Source organism: Penicillium lagena, assembly GCF_028827675.1.
Source record: "Penicillium lagena strain IBT 129212 chromosome Unknown utg000003l_segment0_segment0, whole genome shotgun sequence".
Classification (NCBI taxonomy): Eukaryota; Fungi; Ascomycota; class Eurotiomycetes; order Eurotiales; family Aspergillaceae; genus Penicillium; species Penicillium lagena.
In genome coordinates this window covers 1,858,134-1,871,551 of record NW_026623224.1, presented here as the reverse complement: position 1 = coordinate 1,871,551, position 13,418 = coordinate 1,858,134, and the positions used below count along the sequence as shown (strand labels likewise).

The following is a 13,418-nucleotide window of genomic DNA, read 5'->3' as shown; positions in this document are numbered from 1 at the left end:
GAAGGGGATGGAAAGGAAAGTGTTGTGAGAGAACAAGAAGGTTAGTTTTTGATATATATATCTCTGCTTGTTATTATCTCGATAATAAGCCCACTATGGCAACCACGTGTTCACGGGCTATATGCGGTTGGTACACAAAGAAACCTCACTTAGCGACCGTATAAAACACATAGATCCAGAAAATTAAATATATGTATCTAGCAAATTAAATATTTTGGGTGATGTAGAGAATTGTATGATGTCGTATATAAATGGTATACACTAGCAAAAGCGGAAGTTGAACCCCCCTAATTAGTTAGAGCGCCTCTACATAACTGACTTAACGTTAGTTAGTTAACTAAAGCGTCTACAGGTCAGCGTACCCCGTCAGGATTTCAGCGTACCCTAGAGGGGCCATTACATTTATTGGCGCCCCACCCGGGGTACGGTGAGATTTCCGACGGGGTACGCTGACCTACGTTCTGCAGGAAAGAGCTCATCGCGTGTCAGAACCGCATATGCGACGCGACACACGGTCACAATTTCACGTAATCGAACCCTCACACGCGATGAGCTATCTCCTAACACACGGTCAGCTGGAACCTGCGTAAAGACCTCGACAAACTGCCTTGAACAATGGAGTATGTCGAAAATCCATGGCCTGGGAAACAACTATGTCTGACAATGTCGAATTCACCGCCTTATTTCGCACTGGAGCATGTTTTATTGTGATTTTATCTTATTTTCATGGTAGATTTAATATTAGACTTTAAGTTTTTCCTCTGTCTGCTTGCACTCCCGCTCTCACTATTAATAGGTCAGACCAGCCATAAGACGATCGTCTCGAGCGATTCGCCTTCCCAATGGGGGCTGAAGTGTAGTGGGTGGGGAAGAATGCGCAAGGCTGCCTGCGTCCCATCTGTCCTCTGCTGTATCGTGACGACACCGCCCCAACAAATACCAAATAACTATCGGCTGACTCCCATCATGATTGTCTACCGCCTCGTCGGTTGAGAGAAGATCGAATCAATCATGCCGCTGCAGGACTTAATAAACAAGATCGGTCACCGCGTTATGTTTGGAACCAAACAGAAGGAAGTTGATAAGTGTCTTCGAACGGCCACGCCAGGTATGTCACCCAGGAGTCAGGACTCCGCTCGTCGCAGCATGAGTTTAATGGTATTCATTTAGCCACCGTTCTCCATGATCTACACAGTTGCCTGGTACAGGATCAATCTGTAGCCAACACACCGGCGATATTTGACGCATGCTGCGTCCAGGACTCGCCCCAGGGGCAGCCATGTAAGTGAGATATCCATGCCTACAGAAAGCACTGGGAGCCGCAGCTACCATTAAAGGCCTTGACTAATAATATACTCGCTTAGTTTGGACCAAAGAAAGCCTTGAAAACCACATTGTAAAAACACATCCGGGCGCTACCATTCCGGACGCATCTATCGACGTTCTGTGGTCATGCTTCTATTTTTACGCGTATCACCCATTCCCACGCTATGATGCTGATCACCAAAAACTGGATCGACCCGCATTTGAGCGCGCTATAAGCTTGCTCGCTTTTCACCGCACGGAGATCCTAGGGACTCTAGGAGATGGTATTGGCTACTGGCGGTATAACCAGACCTGTCAATGCAGATCTAATAATAACCGGATCTTCCGAAGCATCAGTCGTCAACAGAACCAACATACCAGTAATCCTTCTCTGTCCATAGACGATGATATGATGGATGTTCTGGCTATGACGAAACCCAATATTGAAAAAGGATTCCCATCTAGTGATCAGCTGACACCAGCAGTTCAACGTCTTCTAAAAGGCGCAAATCCTTCATACAAGTTGCATCTCAACGACCTTGCTACTTTGCTCGGCCTGTTTAGTAGGATGAGAGTTCATAAATTGACCTGGGGACAAGGGTTCTACTACGCCTCCTTCGAAGAATCCAGCCCCCAGAAAGAGGAGCTAGTGAAGATACTACTCCAACCGTTTCGGCTTGACCAGGAAGGTTTCTTAACGCCCGATTCGATGATTCGAGGCTTAGATATTTTGGTAAGCTAGAACGTGATACTTATATTCTATAAGTCTAATCTGCAAGCTAACTCAATTTCTGGCGTTAGCCAAATCTCGAGCAGCATTTGCATCAACTGTGGGCAGCCATCTTCCAACCTCCTATGCCAGAGGCTAGTGTTGCATTTGGAACAGCGTCTCAACCAAATTCCACTACCAGTGACATCCTCCGTGCAGTGTCATTGTTTGTTCCTCCATACGAAGCCCATAAAAAGTCTGAGATTGCCCGGAAATTCAGACCATTTTCATTTGAGGAAATATGTGAGCCGTCAACGCAGAGATCGAACGACAACCTATCTCGCAATCATATTATCCAGCGTGTTGCACAGGAAGAAACAGATCACCGACCTCGTCTACTTCTTTTTGTCGGCGACCAAGACCAGAGCCGAATCCCTGAGGTCACTGGCGCACTCTTCTCTCGTACTTCAGGGACCATGAGCACTAAAAATCAAGCTATACCCGAGGAAACCGGAGAACGCAGTCTCGACCTTCCGCAGCTTCTCTTCCAGCTTCAGCCCAGCTTCAGGCTTATCCAATTGAACAAAGCGGGCAATACTCGACCACCAGCACATGAATCTACAACAGGGCATGTTGACAATCTAGGCGCGCAATACTGGATAGGCGATCGAGAGTCAAAAGTTGGCTTGAGGGTTGATACGGTCACAAGTCAGGTTACATACTTGCAGAATACGGCCACCGCCGATAAGAGCAGAAATTTGTACGACGAGGTGTTCTGGAATAACGAGAATGTTTCTGGTAAGAAGCAGGATGAAGGTATCGAAAAAAGCTTTGCGGTGACTCAAATCGCCGTCTACAGAGTAGAAGATGGCGAAGCTATCGCCTCCGATAAACGTGGCATAGATGGACCCCAGTCTCGGAAGAAGGTCTATAGAGTTATAGAGAAAGGGGAGGGCTCAGGTTTGGAGATCCCGACCTCTGGGTTAACTTGATATCTCTATGTATGCCTTGAACGCTATTCACTTCAGCTGTCTTGAAAAAGCATATATCTCATCGACCAATTAAATAATTGATGCCGTAGATTACATTTGCCTCATTTCTCTCATCCTTAGTCTTCAATGGATAGCCCTCTTATCGATTTAGGGCGTGGAGCTAAGACTGCATCATCTGAAAACATGGACTAAGAGCGTAGAGCCGTAAGACAGATCAAAACACAGGAATGTCGACTTCTTATCTCATGGTCTGTTTTTGCTCTAAAGAAAGGTCATGACCAAAGAACAATTACAGAATACACAGATAAATGTGCGAAGTAATTATTGTATTGACTTCAACCCTCAATTTATTGACGTACAAGTGTCTCCTCCTCTTTACATTGCGATTTTCTCATATAACTTTTTCGCAAATTGCCTGCAGTCTCTGCGAAACAAGGCGTACCCCCCTGCCTCGTTCCACTTGTAAAAGATCTGATCAGCCTTGTGTACAATGTACTCATTGTCAGCTTCCGGCTTGATACGCCCCATCCACTCATAGTTATCCTGCCGATAAATCCAGTCTGCTGAATCGGTACGCGGCGTCATAAAAACCTGCCTGTCCGCATCATAATTAAGATCGTACACCCGGGATTCCCAATCATAGGTATATATTTTTTGCATCGCTTTCGGCGCCTCTCCGCATTCGTCCCACACTTCAACTTCCTCAACGGTAATTTTGAGGAAGCCTGCAATCAAAACGTAATGGTTAGGAATTTCAAAACCATGATACATTCTCGTGGTGCTCTCTAAAGAATTAGGTACATTGTCAGTTTCAAAAGACAATCCTCGTAGAGAAGAAGAAGGGGGTAAAGAGGCGATATCCACATACTTTGTTTCAGAGCGAAACCATCACCGGAATAGTATCCAAGGCGCTTAGGTACATATTTCTCGAAGACCTTAAATCTAGGTTCTTTTATCACATGCGTGTGAGTCGGAAGATTCCCTCTTTTGACCTTTGTAGCTGGTTCGTCTGTCGTCTGGGAAGGGGCATAGACTGGATCCCCATTGGATGAAACCAAGATGACGGGAAAAGGCTCAGGGAATTCAGAAACGGAGAATGGCTGATATGTTCCTTGGCCATCGATGCCTAACAGCGCCCATCCGCCTTCGGCATGATTATTTTCATACTCTTTGGGGCAGAACTAGGGTGAATTAGTTAGGGCTTGATAGTTAGAGTGAGATTCATAGGCACTTACCCAACATCCAGGACCCCCCACGATGGGAACTGGTGTCGTCTCACCATTCTGTCCGACTGTATATGTGTGAGTGTTCTCTGGGACATTGGCTACGAAAGAAGGCGTAACGGAGACCGAGACCGGCTAAGCAGACACAGACGTCCAAAGTCAGTTATTTCCATATACAAGCCAATATGGCGCCCAAGGCGTCCGCAACTCTTCGACTTACCGGACTAACGACACCGTGCTCAATGAGGGCTGCGATATCACCTCCATCAACGGCGCGTTTCTCGGTACGCTTATGCGGCGGCTTATGCTTGCATTTCGGCGGGTTGGGTGGATTAGGACCAGGTTCAGGCGTAGGTTCAGGTGGAACAGGAACAGGGCCAGGTTTGGGAGCAGGACCAGGATCGGGCTTGGGTTCAGGACCAGGCTTGGGAGCAGGACCAGGCTTTGGACCAGGACCAGGCTTGGGTTCAGGGCCGGGTTTGGGACCAGGGCCAGGCTTCGGTTCAGGACCAGGCTTAGGACCAGGACCGGGTTTAGGAGCTGGACCGGGCTTAGGAGCTGGGCCAGGTTTGGGAGCAGGACCAGGACCGGGCTTGGGTTCAGGACCAGGCTTAGGAGCTGGGCCAGGTTTGGGAGCAGGGCCAGGTTTGGGAGCAGGACCAGGCTTTGGACCAGGACCAGGCTTTGGACCAGGACCAGGCTTAGGACCAGGACCAGGCTTGGGTTCAGGGCCAGGACCGGGCTTGGGTTTAGGACCAGGCTTGGGAGCAGGACCAGGACCGGGCTTGGGTTCAGGACCAGGCTTAGGAGCTGGGCCAGGTTTGGGAGCAGGACCAGGCTTTGGACCAGGACCAGGCTTGGGTTCAGGGCCGGGTTTGGGACCAGGGCCAGGCTTTGGACCAGGACCGGGCTTAGGAACAGGACCAGGCTTGGGTTCAGGGCCGGGTTTGGGACCAGGGCCAGGCTTCGGTTCAGGACCGGGCTTAGGACCAGGTTTGGGACCGGGAATTGGTATGGGAGCAGGTGTTCCTGAGCTTGATGGTCCTGGGATAGGCGGAATTGGGGTTCCAGATGAAGTGGTACTGACACCAGATAGCGACGGAACGGACGAAGGGCCAGGTTCTCCGCTTGGAAATGGCTTAGATCCCGGAATCGACGCTCCAGAGGATTCGGGAGGCGTAGGGTGAGAAGTGAATGAAGGCCTTACGCTAGGTATGCTTGTTGGCCCGACGTAGGGATTGGACAAACTAGAATGAAGGTGTTAGTGATCCGGCAAGTGTAAATTAGACCGTAAAGGAAGCTGCAACACGGCAGGACAGACTTACCTGCTGGGGTGCCCTGGACCCGAAATAGATGAACCCGATGCACCCGATGCACTCTGAGAAACATGGACAGACGAAGAACCCCATGGTGGAAGTGAGAAGCTCGGAGAGAAAGGTGGAGGACTATAGGGAACTGAAGATCCGGCCGGGGGGACACGGACACTCGAAGAGGGAGGAGGAATATAGGGAACTGAAGATCCGGCCGGGGGAACACGGACACTCGAAGAAGGAGGAGGAATATAGGGAACTGAAGATCCGGCCGGGGGAACACGGACACTCGAAGAACGAGGAGGAGGAATATAGGGAATAGAGACGGAAGGGGGAACGTAGGGAGGACTGGGTGGATGTGGTGTAGCCCAGACAGTATGCGTCGAAGGTGTAGCAGAGCTCAAAGGTGTAGCAGAGCTCAAAGGTGTAGCAGAGCTCGAAGGTGTAGCAGAGTTCGAAGGTGTAGGATAAAAACGACCCTCCAGAGGACGCCCTGATGACAGGGCTGCCAGCAGAAGGCTGGCAAGAATGGATGATTTTCCAAACATGAGTCTCTACACAAGCCCAAAAGGAGATCTAGTAAAAAGCCGGAGAAAGCTCAGGGACTTGGAGCGTATTCATATTTATAACAAGGCAGGAGTATCAAATGAATATCGACTTCGTCTGCAAGTAGGATTAGCACTGGTAGCAAGGCTCGCAGTGGCAAGGCTCTCAATGGCAAGGCACTCACCCCAATTCTGGAAGGAATGGTTAGGTGGGTGGGCATTGTCACGCAGTTAACCTGTGGCAAAGCAATAATTCTTATGTTAATTGTTTATATTTAGTTATAGTCGCCCCAATTCGGACGCCTAACCGTTTCAAGGTTGTGGGTCTGGATGGTAGTGATTGCTATACGAAGTAACGAAATCTTTTATCGACCACGTCTCTTCTATAGTCAATTCCCAACTACCACGATGCCTAAAACATCTGACGAAATGAGGGATACTATCCAAGAGGCCTTGCGCGTACCATGCATGTACTAAGTCCAAAATCGCGAAGGTGGCGCAGAAATTTAGAGTTCCTGCACACGAGTCGTTACGAAGTATAAATACGTGCAGATCACCTGGTGGTCGAATGGTAAGCACCTGGATGGTACCAACGAGGTGTTTGGTGGAGAGGGTCGCCCCTGAGGTCTGGTAAGTGAATCTTGCAATTATTCGCCCTGACTACGCGCCAGGTATCTAGAGAGTGCATTCTTTTTATTAAGGATTCTAATAAATTTACACGACCATGGCTATTAAGGAGGTTAAAAAAAGAAATGATGATATGTTACGCTACGACGAAGAGAGGAGCCAGTCCAGATTGGGGAATAATCAAGGCTCAAGGGAATTCCATGGCACCCTGTGATTTAAACCATAAGCCAGCCCCCACCAGGAGTGGACCCTGAATTGAGAAGTCGCCGCTGGAGCAGAAATGTAACCTCAGGGGGTGATCCAATCCTAAAAGAAATAATATGAACTGAGTCATGTTCTTGAGCTAAAAACTACTATCAGGCGGGCTGACGTGGGGGCAGATGGAAATCCAATTGCTAGAGAAAAATGATTATGCATGATCAACATTCATCGAAACGCTTAATAGGCAAACAATCAAGTCAGAATTCAACCAGATCAAACGTGACAAGTTACAACTCTATATCTTAACCACATTTATTTTAAATACTTACGTCTAACCATTTCCTTACGACTAGAAATGGGCGGCAAGCCTTATGCGCTAAAAGACACATCACTGTTTTATCACAATATGGAAGTGCCACTTCAAAACCATTCCGTGAAACTATAATGTCATTGGACTGGAGGGTTTGAATGTGGTCGGCTCCATGGAAAGAATAATAAGTTGCACGATACTCTTCAGAATTGAAAAGGTCTCCCGTCCCCTGCCTCTCAGCTACAGTCGAGTCGAAAAAGGTCCCCTTTCGTACACCTACAAGTTGTTTCTCGAACCCTAATTTCAAGCGCAATAATCTATATTTGGTTTCTCTATAAATAATCCCCACTGAGTTGCATCGTGTCGAGTGGTTTCGCTAGTGAATTATTTTAAGGAGCTGCAAATCTCCGTGGAACTGTAAGAATGTCCCTAGCAAAAAGTTCTTGCCGTTTCAAGCTCTGGCAGCCCATAGTTGCAGCCGGTGGACTTATGACCAGAGAATGTTGAGTTTAGCAAGTCCCTTTTTGCGTGGTGGTTCAGGCTCGACGTTTTCTTCGCTGAGGTAGAACTGCATCAAGCCGATAATCGGAATGTTCACCAAAGCGATGATACGTGTTTTCTTCCACCATTTGTAGCCAAAGTATAGAGCCAGGATGATTGGAATGTTGATGTAGGACGAGATAAATGTTTCAGTATTCCAGTGGCTGTGAATAAATGTGCTGAAACCCCCAGTTAAAAGTAAAAGAAGGATCAGCACAAGCGAAGCCCAGGTCGAATAAGGTTGAAAAGGGGCAGCCCACGGAAGTTCTCTGTGGCGGTCGATCCCCTGCTTCTTGCAACCGTAGTAGAATCGGAGATATACGACACAGATAATTCCCCAGTCCACCAAAGTAGAGATCGCCACAACGGCCTGCAACCAGCTGAAGACTATGTTTGCTGAATTAGAGACGACCATATACCCCAAGGACATAAAGACCCCGAAGAGGCTGACGGCCACGTAAGGCACCTTGAATCGGTTCAGCCGAGCGAAGACCGCAGGAGCATGTCCTTGCATTGCCATGCCAAAGAGAATTCGGGAGCCGAAAAGGATAAATGAATTGCCAGCTGACCAGGCCGAAGTGAGTATAGCGGCATTTATAATCGAGGGTATATCCTGTATCCCTGCCCGACGAGCGGCTATAACAAATGGGGATTCGGAAGCTGTGCCAGTTAAATGAAGGAGATTGGGGTCATTAGAAGGAATTACCAATCCAATCATAAATATGGACAGGACATAGAAGAGCAAGATGCGGACCAAGATGCGCTTTGTTGCCTTTGGGATGGCGTGTCTTGGAGATCTTGTCTCAGCTCCAACAAGGGTAATATTTTGAGCTCCAGTGTATGCAAACACTGCATTGTTCAGAGTTGACCAGAAACCGAGGAATCGACCCAAAGCACCCTTGATACCAAGGTATTGAACAAAGGGTCCTGGATTTCCCCAGTATTTGAATCCAATCGATTCGCCACTTGGTCCTCCACCGCACGTAATCACAAGTGCCATAATATTTATCCCAAGAATCAGTAAGATCTTCAGGATCGCAAATACGAACTCAATCTCCCCAAAAACTCTGATGAAAACCAGCGCAGTGACGAGTATCAGTATGCTGAAAACAGTGATCCATATTGCGCTGCTGACAGTGATCCAGAATTGAATTAAGATCGAAGCCGCCACGATCTCGGCAGGGATAGTCACCAAGTATGAGTATACTTGATTCCATCCGTTCGCGAAGGACATGGCAGGGTCGAAGAAGAATTCTGAATACCGAACGAGGCCTCCACTAAGAGGCACTAAAGCGCCCATCTCTCCAACAACGAGGATGACACTAGAAACAGTGAGGCCGATAATAGAGTACCCAAGGAAGGCACCTAGAGGCCCTCCCATTGCGAGCGCTTGGCCAGAGTTGAGGAATAGCCCCGAGCCGACTGTGCCGGCCAAACCGATCATCTGAATGTGCCGTTGGTGAAGACCTTGCTTCAGGGCATGTCTTTCGCTGAAGTTGTGCGCAATATCACCCATTCCATTATCAAGCACCGGAGAAGTTTCATCATCAAGTGCCGGAGAAACAGCTGCTGCCGTGAGAGGGATTTCTGAACCTGTTTGAGACGACATGGTTGTCGAAATTGCCGAATGAAACAGGTCGACCACGGCCAAAGAAGTCGGCTACGGGCCGAGCGGAGATAGTTCAAATTGGCGTTCTGCCCCTTTGCCGTTCAATACGTCACCAAAAATGTTCTAGGCATTGAGGGCAACCATGGGACCCTTAAAGCTTATTTCGGCTAAGCCGGCGAACTTCAGACTGTCAGACGGCAACATTAATTCCCTCCCGCCCTACACAGATCCCAACACAGGTATCCTCTCCAAGCTACCTCCTCCATGGGCCCCTTCCGCCCAATCCATGCGCCTCATCGTCCCATCGATCGGGGCCCGCAGTCACCAGCGCCCAGACAAACGCCTTTACCGTCACCCTGCCCTCGCTCAATACCCGAACCTAGTAACAATATTTAGCATAAGGGCCCTTGTCTCTGTTATAGCCCACAATTGAATGAGAAGATATAGTTATGGATACCATATTTAAAGGTCTAACTACAAAAATCTGCTGTCTTGCGGCTGCCAATCTCAATTACTTCAAATTGCAGTCCGCTTGAATGCCAGTAGAAAGTCCTGGATCACACTAGGATCTCAATCCGCACTCTCATCGTCTATAGCATGGGGCGGAGCCCTCGCAGACGGGAGTAGATTCCTTCGTGTAAAGTAAGCACGACTGACTAACTTCCAGAAGGTGGTCAATTTCCCATTCGTATTGCCATTCGTCCTGGAGAATTAGACCCTCGGTGAGATTAAGCCATTTGACATTTTTCATCAAGTAGAGTGGCCACAATGGCATCCAATTGTCACGGTACTAACCTCCTCCCAACCGTCATTGATAATTAATTGAAGCACCCCCATCAACCAAAATCTCCTGCCCGGAAACGTACGCAGAAAGATCACTCGCAAAGAACATCACGATCCCCGCCATATCACCCGGGACCCCCAAGCGTCGCAGTGGAATCCGGCCCTCCATGATCTGTCTCTTCCCATTCTCAGCCAAATCCCTCTCATTCATACTCGTCATGACGGTCCCCGGAAGAACGCAATTATACCGAATATCATGAGCACCGTACTCAACAGCGAACGACTTCGACATAGCAAGGAGCGCAGCTTTCGTCGGCGCATAGTGCGTTAGATTTGAGGAGCCCAACACCGCTGTAATCGAGGATATGGATACGACGCTCCCGCCATTCCCTTGTGCTGCCATTTGCTCCGATGCGGCTTGTGTCAAGAGATAGGCAGAGGTGTAGTTAACGTCCATGTGGCCGTCGAGCAGGGATCTGGTGACTGCGTGCGCCGGGGTGAACTTGCAGATGCCCGCGTTATTGACGAGGACATCGATGCGGCCAAATGCGGAGATAGTCTTCTCGATTATTTTGCGCGGTGTATCTTTCTCTGTCAGATCGCCGCCGACGATAATGTGGGATGTTGGTTTTTTGTCGAGTGTTGGTGAGCCTGGGAGCTCATCGTAGAGTGAGAGTGCGTCTTGTTCTGTTCGCGGGGTGCCGAGATGGTGGAGGACCATTGAGGCGCCTTGCTGGGCGCAGCGGGTTGCTATCGCGCGGCCGATGCCGGAGGAGCTGCCTGTTATAGCAATGACCTTGTTTTGGAGGAGGTTTCTCATTATGTTCTGACTTGTGGGCTGAGTCTCTAGGTAGAGGTTCATGCTGACCTAAGTAGTAGTTCAGATGTGGAGAGGATTGGAGTACGGGTATATGATGAACAAGGGGTATGGTGCAGGTTCATATAACCTTTTGACTACCGTATACCATGAGAAGCACCTAGGAAATGAGCTGCTGAAATTTATATACAATTCGGAAAAGTAACAGAGATAACCTATATTACCTACCCCAATCGCATCCATCGTTGCGTCGGCCGATGAACGGCCGTGACATGGTCTCGCACTTTGCGGACAATACTATCACTATCAAAGCCGAAACGCTCGAAGTTAGCCGATCCAGCTCCAGAATACCCAAATGAGTCCATAGAGATGGACGCAGTGCAAAAGCGAGACCAGACCGTCGCAACGTAGGCCTCAACTGAGATGATATGAGGACTGTTCGAGAGAACGGCGTCCTGGTACTCATCTGGCTGTTTCTCGAACAGGCTAATGCACGGCATACTAACTACTCGAGTCGGGATCCCAAGCTCACTCAATTTCGGCGCAGCTTGAAAAGCAAATTGTAGCTCAGAGCCACAGGAGAGAAGCGTGACTTGCGCATTTTCGTTCTCCAGAACAGTATAACCGCCCAGTGCCACTTTGCTCCGACTGGTAGTGGAGATGCGCAAACTTGGCGCATCTCTTGCCAGGGAGAGGATACTCGGTTGGTTCGAGGCTGCCAAGGCAGACATCCAGGCCCCAATGACCTCTTCTTCGTCGGAAGGGCGAATGTATAGCAGATTGGGCATTGCCCGCAGGAGAGAGTCCATTTCGACAGGCTGGTGCGTAGGGCCATTTTGTCCTTCACCGATAGAATCGTGCGTAGCAACATGGATGACTCTCAAACCGCTCAGCGCACCCATCCGCACCCCAGGCGCAGCGTATAGATAGAACATGAGAAATGTTGCCGTTACGGGAATGAAAGTGCCGGGATTAAATGCTGCAAGACCATTTGATATAGCTGCCATCGCGTGTTCGCGAATACCATATCGGATAACGCGACCGTCGAAATGATCACGGTCGAGGATGCGGATGGATTGATCACCCATCTGGTTGGAGTTCCAGAGGTCGGCGCCTCCAGCTAGCAATTGCGGGATGTACTCCATGAGAGTGTTAAAGACGTGTCCGTTCCACTGCCTTGTAGCTTGGATTTCGGAGGATGGTGCCATTTCCTGGAGGAGTTTCTCGACATCAAAATGGCCAGCCATGCGTTTCTGTAGTTGTTCAGATTCATTGGGGTAGATCGTCGTCCAGGAATTGACGAGTTTGTCCCACTTTTCTTCGAGTGCTTTCCCACAGACAACAAGCTCAGAGAAGAACCGCTTGGTCTGATTTGAGAGAGTGTGCGTCGCCATGCCCTCGTTTCCATAGAGCCCAGCATCCTCATCCGAGTACGTCCCATGATGCGATTTGAACGTACCCGCAGTCGAGGTCCCAAACCCGATAACCGTTCGGATATTGATGAAAGTAGGCTTGTGCGTACTGGCCCGAGCAAGCCGCAAAGCAGACACAATATCATCGACAGAGTTATTCCCATCCCAGACATCAATCACGTCCCAGCCCAGTGCACGCATTCTCGCATTCGTGTCCTCCGAGACAATCCACGACAAAGGCCCATCACAGGTGACTTGGTTGTTATCGTAGCATAGAATGAGATTGTTCAGACCGAGGTGCCCGGCTATAGCCATCGCCTCCTGCGCAACCCCTTCCTGAAGACACCCATCTCCGGTTGTGCAGTAGATCTTTGAGGTGATAATCTCGTAGCCTGGTTTGTTGAACTGAACAGCCAAGTTCTTCGACGCAATGGCGAGTCCGACTGCATTGGCGATGCCTTGTCCAAGAGGGCCGGTGGTGACTTCCACTCCAGGGACCTCAATCTCTGGATGGCCGTGGCATCTGGTTGCCTTCCATCGGCCATTCTTTTCGGGTGCCTTCGCACTGGCGTAGAGTTTCAGTTCGTCCATTGTCATATCGGGGTATCCAGTGGCGTGGAGCAATGTGTAGAGCAGAATGGCAGCGTGGCCGTTGGAGAGAACGAAACGGTCACGATTGAACCAGTTTGGATTTAATGGATTGAATCGCATTGTGTGTCGCCAGAGGGCGACGGCTAGAGGAACCATCCCGATGGCTGATCCCCCGTGCCCGCCACCATTTTGGCGGCAGCAGTCTATGATCAGCTTGCGTAGGTCTTTGACGGCTTGATCGTTGTCTGACAAGGGAGTTGTGGAGTGGGAGGTTCCGTCTGTGGTGGTTTGGATGACCGTCATCTTGCGGGAGAAGGAACAACGTTAGATGTAATTTTCACTTTGGTCCAACGAAATATTCCAAAATCAATGCTTCACAGCTCTCATATACTACCACGAACTTGTCGTTCGGAATCTTCACGTGCTCTCTGCCGATACTGTGAC

The 13,418-nt window shown here is 49.3% G+C and overlaps 5 protein-coding genes across 5 annotated transcripts; 1 reads left to right on the top strand and 4 right to left on the bottom strand.

Annotated features, from left to right (window-relative positions):
* Nucleotides 1–1,011: 1,011 nt before the first annotated feature.
* Nucleotides 1,012–3,006, top strand: N7510_005918 (uncharacterized protein; the record flags this gene model as incomplete). Its single annotated transcript, XM_056977844.1, has 5 exons — nt 1,012–1,108; nt 1,171–1,281; nt 1,365–1,605; nt 1,657–2,038; nt 2,107–3,006. 5 exons carry the CDS (start codon nt 1,012–1,014, stop codon nt 3,004–3,006), a joined length of 1,731 nt encoding a protein of 576 aa, XP_056833876.1.
* A 1,386-nt stretch (nt 3,007–4,392) lies between these two features.
* N7510_005917 (uncharacterized protein) lies at nt 4,393–5,638 on the bottom strand (the record flags this gene model as incomplete). The annotated part of the gene is made up of 2 exons (XM_056977843.1): nt 4,393–5,437; nt 5,607–5,638. 2 exons carry the CDS (start codon nt 5,636–5,638, stop codon nt 4,393–4,395), a joined length of 1,077 nt encoding a protein of 358 aa, XP_056833875.1.
* Nucleotides 5,639–7,709: 2,071 nt separating this feature from the next.
* N7510_005916 (putative amino acid permease) lies at nt 7,710–9,371 on the bottom strand (the record flags this gene model as incomplete). Its single annotated transcript, XM_056977842.1, has 1 exon — nt 7,710–9,371. One exon carries the CDS (start codon nt 9,369–9,371, stop codon nt 7,710–7,712), a length of 1,662 nt encoding a protein of 553 aa, XP_056833874.1.
* Nucleotides 9,372–10,179: 808 nt separating this feature from the next.
* Nucleotides 10,180–11,016, bottom strand: N7510_005915 (SDR family NAD(P)-dependent oxidoreductase; the record flags this gene model as incomplete). Its single annotated transcript, XM_056977841.1, has 1 exon — nt 10,180–11,016. The coding sequence occupies one exon, from the start codon at nt 11,014–11,016 to the stop codon at nt 10,180–10,182; it is 837 nt and encodes a 278-aa protein (XP_056833873.1).
* A 179-nt stretch (nt 11,017–11,195) lies between these two features.
* Nucleotides 11,196–13,277, bottom strand: N7510_005914 (uncharacterized protein; the record flags this gene model as incomplete). The annotated part of the gene is made up of 1 exon (XM_056977840.1): nt 11,196–13,277. The coding sequence occupies one exon, from the start codon at nt 13,275–13,277 to the stop codon at nt 11,196–11,198; it is 2,082 nt and encodes a 693-aa protein (XP_056833872.1).
* Between the last annotated feature and the right edge of the window lie 141 nt (nt 13,278–13,418).